The sequence below is a fragment of the Tamandua tetradactyla genome, chromosome 21 (genome assembly GCF_023851605.1).
Source record: "Tamandua tetradactyla isolate mTamTet1 chromosome 21, mTamTet1.pri, whole genome shotgun sequence".
Lineage (NCBI taxonomy): Eukaryota > Metazoa > Chordata > Mammalia > Pilosa > Myrmecophagidae > Tamandua > Tamandua tetradactyla.
In genome coordinates this window covers 37,463,188-37,480,761 of record NC_135347.1, presented here as the reverse complement: position 1 = coordinate 37,480,761, position 17,574 = coordinate 37,463,188, and the positions used below count along the sequence as shown (strand labels likewise).

General features: G+C 35.2%; 1 protein-coding gene across 9 annotated transcripts in view; it reads right to left on the bottom strand.

Annotated features, from left to right (window-relative positions):
- Positions 1-17,574, bottom strand: part of ARB2A (ARB2 cotranscriptional regulator A) — a 545,745-nt gene that overhangs the window by 177,288 nt on the left and 350,883 nt on the right. Inside the window, exon 11 of one of the 9 annotated variants that reach the window (XM_077139154.1) lies at positions 10,433-17,068. The exons of the other annotated variants lie outside the window; for them this stretch is intronic. Within the exon in view, the coding sequence (XP_076995269.1) occupies positions 17,046-17,068 (23 nt within the window). The 3' untranslated portion in view covers positions 10,433-17,045. Of the gene's footprint in view, positions 1-10,432; positions 17,069-17,574 lie in introns of those variants that run through there. 9 annotated transcript variants of the gene reach the window in all.

Genomic DNA, 17,574 nt, shown 5'->3' with positions numbered 1-17,574 from the left:
GAGGCTGAAAGCAACAGAGCCCAGGAGCAAGGGATCAGCAAATGCCAGCCACGTGACTTCCCAGTTGATAAGGGTGTTCCAGATCCATCAGCCTGCCTTGTGTTAAGGTATCTTTCACTGGATGCCTTAGTTTGGACATTTTTATAGGCTTAGAACTATAAACCTGCAACCTAATAAATTTCTTTTTTAAAAAGCTGTTCCATTTCTGGTATATTCCATTCTGGCAGCTTAACAAACTAATACAGATGTCAAAAAATGTCTTTTTAATATGAAAATAAATGAGTCTCTGCAGCATTAATGGTTGGTGAAGTGACTTCCCAATTTTCCTTGAATTATATTTCAAGATGAGAGTTTATGAAAACAATTTACAATATAGAGAATTTTACCTAAGAATAATTTTGCTAGTACCCATTTTTTTAGGAATCATTGAATACACAGGTATTTTCTCAAGACTACAAAGCAGCCAATGATTGCTAAATAGAACGAAAGGTGGATCACATAGATGGATAAAAGAAAGAGCAAAGCCCACAAGCCCATTTTCAAAAGAGAATAACAGAATTTTAGACCATTAGTGGTCTAAAGCCAATAGTTGGATAAAAAGCATTTTTAGTGAATTGGAAAAACTTAGCTCAACTGAATTTGAGTGAAGTTTTATCATATTAACTGAGTTAAAACATAGTGATTAAAAACATTTACTGAATTAAAAACTAAGGCTATATTAATGTGATGGGTTTTAAAATTAACTTGTGGGCTCTCAACTAAGGTTTTCTTTTAACTTGGTCACATTTCATCTGCCAGTGTGCCTATCTCCTGATTTATGCATATGTGCTGTCACAAAGAAAAGTCCATATTCTTAAGGGAAGACTTAATATGTCCTTAGAATTATATTTAATAAGCTATGAAAATGGTATGATCAGGGAAAATAAGGAACATATCTGGTTGGAAAAGAGTGACGAGAGAAAGAAGGGCGGTGGGAATGCCGGAGACCACCAGCACTGTTTGGGCTAGAGCACTTGAAAGGCTAATCCATCACGTTCAAAAAATACAGGAACATCTTTGTAAGTGATTAGATTACAACGAAAGAATTAGGCCAGTGTTACCCTTAGGGCATTACAAAGTAAGGCTAAGAAGACATGGTCCCAGGTCCCCATATATTTATAATCTTAATGGGGGAGAGGAAAAGCTGTTAGAAGAGCAGGACAGCTACACTTGCCCAAAGAGAAGTTAACAGTTTTCTATTATTAGGATCTTTGGAATTAAGAGTGGTTTTCTGGAAAAGTTAAGTTTTAAGCAGAAATGTACAAGGTCAGGATTTATATTACGCTCTCCTTAAATATTCCCTATTCTAAGGAAGTAAAATTAACTGCTAGGATCCATTAATAGTAATAAGTAGGAAATAGTAGAAGCAGAGTTAGTAATAAACATCCCTGTAGGGCTTGGTTCAACTTTCGGCTCTTTGGGAAGCCATCCCCATAAACTCCGGACCACAGTGATCTCCCTCTCCTCTGAATTTACTGCCCTTTCCACTCAAATACAGTCGTTGCCTCAAACAGCTGGAGTTTGATGTCTTAGCTCTCCAGCCAGGAGATAAAGAATTTCCCAAATGCATATTATAGATTCCATTTATTTTATCCTTCTGTGCTAAACAATGCAGTAAAGCATGAAACATCTACAATGATCTGAGTATAGGAAGTACATAAAAACATCCAGATGTGAAGGTGATCTGGTTCTGACTTATGTCATCCTGTTGGTCAGTTATTTTGCTGGCTGGAAAAGTGATCCTTGCTTCCTCATTTCTCCAAGCACATCCCTTCCCAAAGCTGTTCATGCAGACAGAAACATGCTATTTCCAGACAGAAGAGAACTGGACTTTGTTCAAGAGTATATGATAACTTTAAAAAAATGCTATAATCAATTGCAACAAATGTTTCACAAAAATCCCAGGTGTTGGAGGTGGAGATGAATTCCCATTTAGGTATGGGAATCCTGTATTTATGCATGATTGTTTTGTAAACCCATAACTTCGCTAATTAAAAAGAAAAGAAAAGAAAAAAAGAGTATAAAAATTTCATTCCTCTAGTATAGTCTCCAAAAAATATTTTTTGAAAGGAATTAACTCAAAAGATGGTGCTGATCTTAAGTCTCCAAGAACTACATTAGTCAAGGAGCAAGGCAAACTGCAAAGACAGGAGACAAATTCCAGACAAAAGTCACAGGGAGGCCCCTCTTTTGGACTAGAAAGTAAAGTCAAGAATCCAGGCAAACTCTGGCAGCTGAGTACTATAAAACAGGAAAGAAGCCTCCCACCTCACAGTGAGTTAACTCCACACATTACAACAAATTTAGTTCACTGAAAACTACCTCAAGATACAATAAAGTAATTAAGCTGTCAATCCTTTCTGTAGATTTTTAAGAATGAAACTGTATATGGCAAAATGAGGGGATAAAAATTAAGTTATGCACACGGAAAAACTGATACCTGAAGGTACAGAAATATAGTAAGAACATTAAAGTTGTAATACCATGGAAAAATAACTAATCAAATCAATATAGCCACTCAATAGGACTATTTATTGTTCCATGAGGTAAATTTATGCCATGCATAGCAATAGTACTACTCAGCATAGGAGGTAACAGAGGACGTGAGCAAAAGGATAGTTACTTGTGAGTAATACAAATATAAATTTGTGAGAAATAGTAATTCAAGATGTTTTTTACCTTTCTAAAATCAGTAGAGAAAAACTAGAATTTAGTACTGTCAACATAGATTTTCCTAATCAAATTTTTATTGCTACTTTGTTGGTTTTTATTATTTAAAAAAAATGCCTGTGCTGTTATGTAATTGCTGCCTAGAAATAAAAGATCATGGAACAACTATGACACAACCACATAGTCCAAGACTACAAAAGATTTAGGATATACAAAGAAAAATGTCTCCATATTGTTTTGTAGATGTAAGATATTCGTGAGCTATGAACTTTCTATGGTATAAAAGAATATTAAATATAAAAACTCTATATCATTCACTAAGAAGTCTTAAAGAATTTTAAATATGTGTTTAAGGTGGGAAGAACAGTTGAAATGAGCAGGGCTGAGTTGAAAGGCACTATGGTGATGAGTCACATGATGAGTCACATTTATTCATTAACAGTCACAGGCAGATAATGTTTAAAGGTTCTTGTTATGCTAAGCAGGATTTTAACAAATTTTTAAGCTGAGTTTGCCCTTATTACAGAAGAGCTTTAAGGTTGTTTTACATTGGTTCATCTAGTAATGGTGCAGCCACTATCTTCTTGTGTGCATAAAACATAGCAGGGTAACCTGATGAAGATTTCATTTCCTGAAAACCTCAGAACTCAAGGAAGCACTTACATCAAATCAGCTGTCAATGGAAAACTGAAAGCAAGATTTCTATTATCATTATTTACTTATATAAGTTGATCAGATACGCAATTATATATCCACATGGTTCAAGAACTGCAAGAAGAGCATTCAGTGAAAATGCACAGCATTTATTTCATTTATTTTTTACAGCATTTATTTTTATTTTTTGTCAATAATGGGGTATTAATTTGGCTAACCTCCAGCCAGAATTTTGTTTTGCTTACATAGAATTTCCTGAAATAATTTAATAAAAAAGATTGATCTTTTATGATTGACAGAAATATAACTAAAACATAAAGAAAACAGAAGAATTTAAAGAAGTTTCTCATAAGGACATATTCTAGGACAGGGGTCATTTTGAAAGGAAGACAACGTATTAAAGAACAGAGAAATTTCCAGGGTTGAAGAAGAGTATGGAAGACATTAGCAGGAAAAAAATAAAAGGAAAAGGGACAGTGTAAGATTTCAGGAGATTAGGAAAATGAAGAAATAGGGCAGAATATTGAGGAACAGTTAAATCAGACGTTTAAGTACTGAAGTTCTATAGAAGACATATCAGGAGATTCTGAGTACAACCCTATGACAAGACATGACTGTAATCAGCAAATTGATAATGTAGAAAATACAAAGACAGAAGCAGGAAAAAATTATAGGAAGTTTTTCTAATTCCTACATGTTGAAAATTAATGAATGAATTCCTAAAACTATCGAACAAGACCTGCTGGACAAAATAACTGCTAATAATAATAGCAATTACAGGCAGTCCTAGCTTTGCATGGTATACAGGATGGTATTACTAGTGCAAAGTTATTTTATTAATAGGAAAATTATGATTAACCCATGACCCTTAAAATGACATTAAAAAAGTCTCACTGTTAGTTATAAATGAAGGGAAAAAGAAAAAAATAGAAAAATATATTTATTTAGTGAACTGTAATTTAAAAAACTAGAAATATTGAGGATTAAAGTATTTTCTTCGTAAAAAAATTTATCGATGGTAGTTCTTGCCTTCTTTCCATCATACAACTTACCATACAGTATAAGCGTATCCTTTTTATGCCTTGGCAAATTGTCATACTTCTAAGTTTGGATAAGCTTCCAACATTTTATCCTTTGCACTTTCAATGTTGTAAAATATCTCAGAGAATTCCTGTAACGTGAAGTTTTGTAGTTGTTGTTGTTGCCATCACTTCCTCTGGGACATCTTCATTCTTTCCTTACACTTTCCAATTTCACTTCCAGTGTTTCATTTTTTTTTTCCTGCACTTCCATCTTTGTTGGCCAATTCTCTCTTTCGATTATCCAATTTCGTAAAATGGCATGTAGGTTTCTCACGGGAAATCACTCTCTGTGAGCGAACCGAGCAACAGAGGCGCGGGAAGCAGTGACCGACAGAGGCGCGGGAAGCAGTGACTGGCAGACTCAGAATGAAGACCCGGGACGGGCCGCTGCCCACCACCGCGCTAGCATGTGCAGAGGTTTGTGGATGTCACATAAAGAAGCGCGAGCCGCAGGATTTGTACTTAACGCGATCACTCACAGCTAATATACTGTGGTAACTGAAGTGCTAACCATGTTTTTGGGGGACTGGTGTTATCTAACCAAATTTTAGTAACTTAAATTTGTGTATAGCAGAATTGTGCAATGTGTGCCTGTATTTACTGAGTCCCTCCTATGTGCCAGGTACTATTTTAAGAGTTCTACACAGCAGATCTCACTTAATTCTCACAATAAGCCAATGAGATATTATACCCAATTTATAGGCAAAACAATTGTAGATCTTCATCTGTAGCATTATAGAATTCTCCATATATTAAAGAGAATAAACATTTCTACAGTTTTTTAAATCCAAAGCTCTTCCTCATAAATGCTCACTTACTTTCATTCAGGAGTTTGAGATGATAAGCAACATATATTCATTTGGAACATATATCTAGAATAAAAAGTCAGGTTCTCATAATAGTATGGAAAGACATTTTCAGAAGCCTCTTGGAAGCATAGGAATATCATTTAATAAAGGAAGAGTGTCAGTGAATCAAGTTACTCTGGGGTCCTGAAAGAGTTTAGAAGTCCTTTCTCTTTTTGTCTCATATTCCAGTGATGATCCTCTGATTGGGAACAAGGACAATATTTGCAGTAAACATGAGACTTCTGCCTAAGTAGACTATGAGCCCCTTAAGGGGCAGGAATCAAGTCTTAGAGATCTTTATACCTTTAGATTCTAGACTAGTGCCTAGCATATATTAGTGTCATGAAATCTTTGCAGAATTAAAGAACAAATCTTTACATCTTGTCCCTTGCCTCAATAAAACCAAAAGCAACCGAAGTTTGAGGTCAGACATTGGATTAGGCTTTTTAGGGAAAACAAATTAAAATAATTAATTAAATAACTGCTAAAAATAATTATATAAGGATTTTTAAAAACAGCATTATTTACAATTGCAAAGAGATGGAAACAGCCAAAATGTCCATCAACAGAAGAGTGGCTAAACAAACTGTGGTATATACATACGATGGAATATTATGCAGCTTTAAGACAGAATAAACTTATGAAGCATGTAATAACATGGATGGACCTAGAGAACATTATGCTGAGTGAGACTAGCCAAAAACTAAAGGACAAATACTGTATGGTCCCACTGATGTGAACTGACATTAGAGAATAAACTTGGAATATGTCATTGGTAACAGAGACCATCAGGAGTTAGAAACAGGGTAAGATAATGGGTAATTGGAGCTGAAGGGATACAGACTGTGCAACAGGACTAGATACAAAAACTCAAAAATGGACAGCACAATACTACCTAATCGTAATGTAATTATGTTAAAACACTGAATGAAGCTGCATCTGAGCTATAGTTTTTTGTTTGTTTGTTTTTTATATATATTTTTTGTATTTTTTATTTTTTTCTCTATATTATCATTTTATTTCTTTTTCTGTTGTCTTGCTATTTCTTTTTCTAAATCGATGCAAATGTACTAAGAAATGATGATCATACATCTATGTGATGATATTAAGAATTACTGATTGCATATGTAGAATGGAATGATTTCTAAATGTTGTGCTAGTTAATTTTTTTTTAATTAATAAAAAATAAAAAAAAAAAGGCCTGGGACAGACATGTCATCTTACTCAAGCAAAAAAAAAAAAAAAAAAACTTAAGCTTTGTTGTCTATTTGATTTTACACTTTTGTATTGTTTTTGAAGAAAAGAAAACAGTAATTAACTTTCTGAATGCTGTAAAATCTAAATTACAAAGGTTATGGAAGTCTATATTTGCCACTGTAAAATTCACACTGCATATCATTTAATTCCACTAATATTTTCCCACATTTTGGATACATTTAATTACAAAGCAGGAAAGGAGTAGCTACTATGTTACATAAATTCAAATCAAAAGAATATTCTAAATTTCTTTTTTTTCCCATCACATAGTTGTATATTCATCACCACAATCACTTCTCAGAACATCTGCATCAATCCAGAAAAAGAAATAAAAAGAAAAAAGAAAAAACTTCGTATATACCATACCCCTTACCCCTCCCCCTCATCGATACCAGCTTTTCAATCTACTACATTTATTTTAACATTTGTTCCCGCTATTATTTATTCTAAATTTTAGTACAATGTATTAAAAGGAAATAAAAGTAAAAATCTGAAAATTTTTTTTCTTTTTTTAATTTTTAAAAATTTTTTTATTAACGGAAAGAAAGGAAAAAAAAAGAAAGAAATTAACACAACATTTAGAAATCATACCGTTCTACATATGCACTCAGTAATTCTTAACATCATCACATAGATGCATGATCATCATTTCTTAGTACATTTGCATCGGTTTAGAGGAACTAGCAACACAACAGAAAAAGATATAAAATGTTAATATAGAGAAAAGAAATAAAAGTAGTAATAATAGTAAAAAAAAAAAACAAAAAACCCTATAGCTCAGATGCAGCTTCATTCAGTGTTTTAACATCATTACTTTACAATTAGGTATTATGTGCTGTCCATTTTTGAGTTTTTGTATCTAGTCCTGTTGCACAGTCTGTATCCCTTCAGCTCCAATTATCCATTATCTTACCCTGTTTCTAACTCCTCCTGGACTCTGTTACCAATGACATATTTCAAGTTTATTCTCGAATGTCCGTTCACATCAGTGGGACAAAATCTGAAATTTTAAGAGTGCTTTTTAAAACTTCTGAAATATTAGCTACTAACAACAGAATTCCAAGCCAATATTAATTTTTGAAGTTGTTAGAAAATTTTAATTTTGTGTCTTTTATAGAAAGTCTTATCCATAGAAACTGTTGCTGTAGAAATAAGCTTAAAAGGATGTGCATATTTGTTTGCCCAAATTCTACAAGTCACTTCTATAATATTTTAAAAATTAAGAAATTATGCAACACAACTGAATTTTGTCAATGACTGTGCCATGCAGCTATCCAAAACACATGCAGACTGGCTGGTATACAATATCTTTATTGGTACAAAATAATGAAGAGTTCAGGGTGAAAAGGTATTAACAGACAATATGGCCAAAAATGCTAATGCAAATTCTCAAAGAATATTTAGACATCAAATATCAGTTAAATCAGTTTTCATACTCAGGAATTCAAGTTATTAAGTAAAAAACTAAATCCTCTTTTAAAACTTATCATTAAATAGAGCTATTTTCCTTTTTAAAAAAGGCTATATTTTAAGAAATATGATGAAACCAAAACTTTAAAAAAATACACTCCTACTTTTAAAGTGCTGATAACTTAAAACATCTTAGGATTTTTTTGTGTGTGTGTCTATGCTGTATGGCGGGGGCCACATTTCGTTCTTTTTCCATATGAGTATCCCGTTACTGTAGTACCATTTGTTGAATTTTTGTTTGTTTTTTCTTTCTTTTGTTTGCTTGCTTGTTTGTTTTTGGGGGGTGCATGGGCCGGGAATTGAACCCGGGTCTCTGCATGGCAAGCAAGAATTCTACCACTGAACTACCCTTGCTCCCCTATCTAGGATTTTATTACTAGAAAATATTTGGTCTATGTGAAGTGCCTAAAGTAGTTCATTTTTAAATTTCATTTTACTTTAGGGTGTTTTACAAAAAGTCTCATCTGTAGAAATAATTGCTACAGAAAGCTTAAAATGACATGTATGTTTCTTTGCCCAAATTTTCAACAAATCACTTCTATCTATAGTATTTCAGAAATTAAGAAACTACGCAATACAACTGTATTCATTTCAGATGTTCTGAATCCCATCTAGAAAGCAATGCAGTTTCTCCAAACAGCTATGTCTTGGGGGTAATTTGCCAGTAGACAGATTTATCCCTGGTCACTTGCTATCAGCCTGTCTGTGAGAAGACAGAGCAGACAGCCAGGGTATAGACCAGAGCAGACAGGGCACATGTGGGCAAGGGCAGACAGACACCTTGTGGCTTGAGGGAGGTACATATCACACAGTCAGAGAGAAGTGAGGGCCAAGCAGACCTGGGCAAACCACACAGGTCAGGCAGAGGAAGAAAAAGGCATGGGTTGGGGGAGATGCTGGTTCATAGGCTAGCAGGGCAAAGACTCTCTATGTGGGGGAGACTAGAAGTCAGAGAGACATGAAAGACAAAACTGTAAGAAAAGAATCACACATAGAGATTAAGCCAGATGAGAGAAAGAGTGCAATGCACATGGATATAGAGAGACCCATCAACAATAGTGACACAGACAGAAATGACAGAGGGAAGGAGAAATAGAGGACAAGTAAAGCATAGCCAGTCATGGGAAGGGAGATCAATACTTAAAATATGGTAAAAAGGTTGAAAATGTCTTTCCCATGTACAATGATGTCTGACTTTTTCAAGAATTATGGAAATATCATTAAGAGCCATAAGACACTGCTATGGGGACAGTAGAAGTAATAGATCTTCCATAAGAACTTTTAACATAATGTTCAAGTACAAATATAAATTCATATTATTCAATTATTTATCTAATAACATTAAAAAATAATTAGCTTTAAATTTCTTTATATTTAAAGGGATGAGTTAGCTCAGTCTAAGGAGAACTGCCATCTTTACTGCCAAATTCTTCAAAGGATTTTTCACAAATTGGTTCAGAAAGCTGTAAAAAACATGATGGCTATTTATAATTTTTTTTAAGTGAGATTTCTGGAGTGAGACTAGTGATATTCAATGTGATTACTAGGAAACTGAAAGAGTCAAACTCACAGGATAATATTAGACCTGATTAAATATATATAATCAGGGCAAATGCTAGTAATATACATAAGTGATGATCATATTTAGATAGGTTATCTTAACTGATTCTTCAATCAGTTATTTCCCCAGAGTTCCTGATTCTAGTTATTTATAATGAATGATTTGCTGCAAACATAAGAATTCCTTGTGGTCAACTTTTAGAATACTCATCTTTTACATTAACTAATAATTATAAGGTAGCATATAGCCACGAATAGGGGAACTGACCAATTGTTAAAAGCTCCAAGTCCAATTCTGCAGTAATGAACAAAAACTGCCTGAAAAGTGCTACTTAGTTTATGAAAATATCACTTAAAGGATTAGAATATATATCTTTTGAATGGAAAGATGAATGCTACAATTCTTCAGCAGTATGTGTAGTAACAGAGTGGTATAGTATCATATATGCTAATATACCTTGAATTTTAAGGTCTGTTTACAAGGCAAAGTATAGGTTTTTCAATTACTAATTAGTTTGAGCTGTGTCTAAAAACACAAGACAACTCAACTTGTCTACACATTCAGAATGACAGCACGTTCTAGAAGTAATTACTGTTGATTTTTCATTGCTATCTTCAGAAGAAAGTAATTATTCACTAACAAAGAAGAGATACAACTCATTGACATTTTTCAAGAGGCATTTCCTCTTTTTGCTGGTGACTATTTAGCAAATATTCAGTTAAGTACAGTCAGTGTAAACAGTCAATCTGGACTATTTAAGCAAAGAAAAATTATAGTTACATTAGCAGGTTGTCTACAACTCAAACTTACCTAGTAATTGCTAACTTTCCACTTCACTTTCTGCTGGGTTTGAGTTAGGTATATGTTAGGTACATGTTATCAACCCTCTTTATCCAGAACCAAGATGGAGCCACATGAATATAGTAGTTTTTCAAGTTTAATTTTTAACCCCTAAGAGATCTACTATGGTCATTTCTTCCTTCCTTCTTTTTTTTCTTTTTCTGTTTAATCTGTTATCTTTCTAATTTTGGGGTGCCAAGATTTATACCAAGTGTTCTAGTATGGAGAAAAGCCTGTCTCAAGCCATGGCTGGAATAAGGAACAACACAAAGGATACAAATTCTGGAAGGAAGTATACTGACTGGCATCAATCTAGACCACGTGCTTTAGTGAATCTAGGTTCAGGTGTTTCCTTAACAGTAGGAGGGAAAATGAAGCCATAAGGTAGAGCTTCGTACCCTGGGCTTCTTGTGCAAAATGGTCACTGGTGTGTTGAGATACTGATCCCCTCACTCTAGTGATAGCCAAGTGGCACAGCCTAGGGTGGCAAAAGCCTCTATGTACTTATCTTTGGGCAAAAACAGCTTTGTCTGTGAGCTCCAGAGTGTTGTACCTGTTATCGTTTTCTATATGTGTCATTTAAGGAATGGTAGTATAACCTTAATAATTTGCCAGTAACTATGCTTTAGGCACACCTTAGAGGGCTGGTCAAATAGGTCTGGGGAGAAGGTCAGGTTTACAAGGACCCAGAACAAGAGACCGTTGGGAGGGAATAAGAGCACAGATATCAGAGCTGAGTTGGGACTCTGAAGTCTAGGAAAAGGATCTTTAAAGTCAGATAGGCAAATACCGTCTTCATTTATAGGGGGTTGGGAGTAGGTAAGGACCCGAAGGTATGTCCTAAGAATGCCATTTTCTCATCAGGGCCTTCCCTGACACTTACCTAAAAATTCAAATCCTCCCCTTCACACAAACATGCTTCAGTTCCCCTCTTCCTGCTTTATATTTTCTCCTACCAATTTCCACTGTTTAAGATACTATATAATTGTCTTATCTAGCCTGCTTATTGTCTCTCTCCCCTACTAGAATGTTAGGTTCCATGTGGGAATTGTATCTGTTGTTATTCATTGGTATATCCCTGGCACCTAGAGCAATGTCGGGTACACAGTAAATCCTTGTTGAATGAATGCATGAAGAATAGATACATATACCTAGAGAGACCCAGAGCAAGCACATTTGGAGGGGGTTCAAAGCATGCTACCCTTACAGCAGCATTTAACCCCATTTAAATCTAGCCCCAGTGAGAACCAGTCTGGTACAGAGCACCCTGTCAGTCATGTGCCAGCCAAAGCAAGCTGTGCCCAGACTTTTTGTCCTGGGGAAATGCTTTCTCATATATAGACAAACATTCTATTAGTTATTTTAGAGGAACAGCCAACACACAGAATGATTTCTAATTTTATCTTTACTGCTTCCCTCATCTCTCTTTCAGCTTTATTCTTTCTAAATATGTATGTTCTACTGAACATTTTCCTTTTAATCATTAGTTTTCCTTTTGACATATTCATTATATTTTCTATCTTTCTGTAGTTCTGATTTCTGTGTAATATTTTGTGAACCTTAGCAATGCCACAGAGAATATAGGAAAACATGAATCAATAAGTTAATTATTGTTTATGAATAGATATCAAGACAGGAAAATAGAAGGGAGAATACTTCAACAAATGCATTTCCACTCCAAGGATTATAATGATTAATGACAGTTTTAAAATAAATGATAGTCTTAAACTCTAAAATGACTAATGAAAATATATAGTACTATATTATATTTTTACAGTATCTTCCTTCTGATGAACTCAAAATATTCCTCCAGATATTATAACAATTATCCTCATAACATTTCCACAAGATAAGTGAGGTAGACATTTGCTGTGGCCATCTTATATAAAACAACCAGAATATGAATAATAATAAAAACATAGATCCTACTAACTGATTATATCACTCTCTGGGTAAAAGTGTATTCAAAGATTCAAGTTTACTTGTGGATAATTCTATAAATAGAAGGGAGTGGGGAACCATTCACTTGACATAAAACCCCTCAAACATCTACCATTCACCACTATATGTTGTAACAACTGAAAAGGCAAACTTCACTTAAAGTATAAGGTGCAATGCCAACTCATCTGTGAGGAGTTGTGAAGTACTACAGTTGCTTTCAAAAGGAAAAATAAAAACAACATCACCATACTGAAAATAATTATCAGTGATATTTTAAATACAATTGCAAAACTTACTACACCTGCTTCTGAAATATATAATCACAGGTAAATACCATTCATAAAATGAAGCTATTATGAGCAACACATTTATTGTTTTTTTTTCCCCCCTTTTTGGTAAAGGGAAACAGATTTAGTTATAAAGGAAAAAACCACAGTGCTACAAGAGTTTATACTTTTTACAGGCAATTTCATTGTTATCCCTGTGAAACTTCTAGTCAAAAGATAAAAGCATATAACTTAAGAAAAAACCAACAACTTTATAATTTAGAAAGCTGGAGACAAAAACAGACTTCTCTAAATTGAATGTACAATCCAGATATCTACTACTAATTTGTGGCCTGAACACATGTTGAAATCTTCAAATAATATTAACATTTTAAATTCTAGCTAACAGGATTATTGATCAGAGTTTCAGTTGTTTCAAAGGTGCTTTAACAATCTTGGTTATTTCCATTTGAATTTTATGCTGTCACCTCTATTGCCATCACCTCAATCAAATAAGGTCCTAAAGCAATTTCATCACCCCTTGCCCTTAATTGACTTCTTCCTCTAGCTTCCCTACTTCTGGCAATGGTATTTTCCTTCTCCCAGTTACTTACACTGCAGCTTATCATTGTCTCCTCCCCTTCCCTAGACCAATCTATTTATTATGAAGGAATGTAGATGTTTCCTGAGTAACTTTTATTATAGCTCTTCTATCTTTTCCATTCTTATAGCCACCACTGCAATTCATGCCATCAACTCCATGTGCTTGCTTTGTTGCCAGAGTCTGCTAACAAGGCCTGCTGCCTCCTACCTATTTGGAAATTAATCTTCTTTAAAATCTCATTTTCATCAGGTCATACCCCTTGTTCAACATTTTAAAAATGATTCTTTAAGGGAACTACTGATTCTGGTTTAAAATCTGTTCTATTTTCCTAAGCAGGTATGGTAAATGCTGGGGTGTTGACCCTAAGTCTTCTCTCTTTTGATGCAACCTAATGCTGATGCAACCCACTAGCAGAAGACCAGGAAACATTTTTTTTCTTTCTAGAAAAAAGATAGCCATGATAATTATTATTCATTGCTGTTGTCCCCAGGTTCCAGAATAATGTCTAGGAAATAGTAAATGCCAACAAATACTTGAGGAATAAATATGCATTAGGGACTATATGTGAAATCTCCTTCTGATCCAAGTCAAATTTGTTGGAGTAAAAACCCATAAGTTTTAGAAAGTTATAAGGAGTAGCAAGTTTATCCTAAGGAAAAATTTGGTCAGAGAAGAGCTGAATATTCAAGAGGATTTAGTATGATATCAAGTGAGGGCAGATAAAGAAGAAACTTATTATTTCTTCCTGATAACTGCACAGCAAGTCTAATCAGGGAGTGGGGGAAGCAAGGATAAGAATAAATTGTCTTCAGTGGACTTTTAAGCCTCTTTTAGAAAAAAAGTTGCTCTTAAGTCCTAAAATACCAAAGCTAAACAAAGAAGAGCCTTTAAAAGGCTTTAGTCTCAAAGTTAAGGTTGTTTCTATTTAGGTTTGAGTAACTACCAAAGTTGAAATTTAAGCCTGTTGCTTTAATTATATATGTTGTATAACAAATCATCCCCAAACTTGGCAAGCTAAAATCACAAATATTTATCACCTGACTGCTTCTGTGAATCAGATACACTCTGGCTTAGGGTGTCTTGAAACAGAGCTGCAATCAAGGTATTGCTTGGGCTGTGGCCATCTTAAGACTCAACTAGGAGAGGATGCTCTCCTAAATTCTCTCACATGGCTGATGGCAGCCCATAGGTCCTCACTGGCTCACTGCCAGAGATACAAGTTTCTTGCTACATGTGCCCTTCCAAAGAGCAGTTCACAATATGGCAACTGGCTTCCACCAGAGAGAGTTAAGTGAGAGGGCAACAGAGAGCCTGAGTTCTGTTAGCTTTCACTGATTTTAGCATGTTCTCCATTTTCCTGAAGCAGCAGCCTTGACAGAATGATGAAGTCACCTTTGGAAGACTCAGTTATGGGGTCTACTAGGTGGGGCTGAGACAGTGCCTTCAGTGTGCAGCATTTGTTCTGTATAAACATTTCATATCTGGTGCTGTGTTTTAGTTTCCTAGTTACTAAAACAACTAACATACACTGGGTTGACTTACTAAACAGAAATTTATAGGCTCAGGGAAGACTAGAAGGCTGGTTCCTCCTGAAGTTAGTATCTTCTGACTGGCCAGTATTCTTTGGAGTTCCTTGGCTTTTCCATCCCCTGGCAATGCACGCAGTGAGATCTTCTTTCTCTTCCATGTTCCAATGACTTCTAGCTTCTGGATGATTCCCATAGCTTCTCTCTTTGCGGCCTTCTCTATAAATCTTCCAGTAATAGGATTAAGATCCTTCCTGATTCAGTTGGATCACACCTTAACTGAAGTAATTTCATCAAAATGTCCAATTTACAATGGGTTCACAGTCACAAGAATGGATTAAGATAAAGAGCATGTCTTTTTAAGGTGCACAACTTCAAGCCATCATATGCTGTTTTTCCCAGATCTGGGAATTAAGGGGTGGTAATGGCAGTGACTACTCTCCTTAGTGATTCATAGCAAAATTGTTACTTCCCATTTCCATGACTTTAGGCTTTGCTGGTATAAAGGTAATGTTCCAAAAGGAGGAATGATTCCAACATGTGACACAACAATGATTCCATTGCACTGGAAGTTGAGACTGATATCTTGCCACTTGTGCTACTAAATCAAGAGGCAATGGAGGGTGTAATTATTACTACTACACAAGGGGGAAGAGTACATCTGCAGTGCAGGCTATTCTCTAGAGCACCTCTTGGTACTTCCATGGCCCATGATTAAAGTCAATAGAAAACTATGACCGAATTTAGGCAGACTGCTGATGGTCTAGACTCTTAAGGAATGAAGGTTTGGGTCATCTTACAAGGCAAGGAACCATAAACAGCTGAGGTGCTTGCTGACATCAAAGAGAATATGGAATGGGGAGCAAAATAAGGTAGTTATAAATATCATCTACAACTACATGGCCAGTTGCAAAAAATGAGGAATGTAATAGTTACAACTATTTCTTACTTATTTTAATATGAATATATATATATATAAACCAAATATTTTTGTTTTCTTCTCTCTCTCAATCCTTTACCATCTAATATAAGCTGTGTCAATAGTAATTAATTTTATTTCTCAGCATTTAAATTATAGGACACCAAAGGTGAGAAGAATAAACATCAGCCAAAGATAAAAAAGGGACAGCATACCTTCTTCTTAGGAAAGGGTTAGTTCACTTTTGGTTGTATATGGAATAGTTGTATCAGGTCAGGCAGAAGCATGATTTTATTATTGTCTTTATTTGTTGATTAAGTCTGATTTAAGGGACTGTATATGGGTGCTGAGTTGACAAGACGTGGGCTGTGGTGGCTTTGTAATGTATCAACTTGACTAGGTTGAACAACTACATTTTCTAGAATTTCTTTTCATGTATGTTTCCAGTTAGAGTGGTCCACAGAGAAGATACTTGTGTGAGATCTGGATGGTGAAAGTGGAGTAGCAGACGTTTTCACTTGTTGTCACTTATCTGCTAGCTTACTTCATGGCATGAGATAATGGCCAGAACTGCACCTGCTTCACTCTCCCTTGGATTCTCCTCCGTATCTCCTACTGGTCCAAGTTTTGTATGTTTAGCTCCATGACGAATGGCACTAGCTCCTACAGCACTCCCACACCACCAAGTATAGAGGCAACAAGAATTGACAAGGGTTTAAGCCTATCCTCATAGGATCTAACTCATGTCTGCGGATTCTAGGTCATTCTTGCTCTCTCCCACTTTACAACCATCTTTATCTATGGACTCAAGCTCGAGCATCAGATGAAAGTCAACAGCATTACAGAGACTGCTTAACTAACTCTGGTCAAATTACTTCAGGTCAACCCCCTGTAACAAATCCTTTACTATACATATATCTGTGTGTATACATACATATGTGTGTGTGTGTGTGTATGTGCATGTGTAGAGGTATATATATATATATATATACACACACACACGTATAATGGCATATATATATATCTCCTAGTGGTTCTGTTTCCTTGATTGAACAATGGCTGACATATTTATGAAGTTTATCTATAATGACAATGAAGTTGAAGTTTAGATACTGAAGTTTAGATATTAATAACAGTGAAGTTTAGCTATAACAATAATTCTTTATTTAATATATGAACTGCTCCCCAAATTATTTCCTTTAAATATGTGAACACATTTGAAACTAAAAGTACTTAGTGATTAGGCATTTCCTATGATTGTTACATGGAGTAGTGTGGGTTTCAAACTTCTCATTCTGTAGCATCTATGACGATAGCAAGTCCATTTCTCTTCTGTAGCTATAACCAAATACCACTGCTCATTTGTGTCTACAATTCAAGCTGACTGGGAGCTGCGTAAGGCAAAACCAGAAAGCAATGACAAAAGTCATTTTCTCCTCTCACCAAGAGATGAGAAACTAAAGTACAAACTCTGAAGACTGGGAATGAATGCCCTCCTTAAACTAGCTGGAGCTCACCTGCTTTATGAGGTGCTCACCCTTCACCTTTTCTTTTAAAAAGCAGGTCAATCTTGTCTTTGCTCCCTGTGAACATCTTCAGATGCATCCCAGCCTTTGCTCGTGTCATTGCTCTGTTTCTTTGGCCTAGGACGCTGTAGCACATGTCTTCCCACAATCCAATCCTATCCAACCCACAAGGGCTAGCTAAAATCTTTTGCATGAAAAACTTTTTCTGAAGATTCCAGGCCACAGCAATCTCTCTTCTCTGAACTCATAGCCTTTACTGACTTCATGTCATTGAATTGCTACTCAATCAGAGATAAACACCCTATGAGATATACCGTGAGGTTACCCAGGCCTTGTCTTGTTCACCTTTCATCTGTGTAAATCTTGTTTTC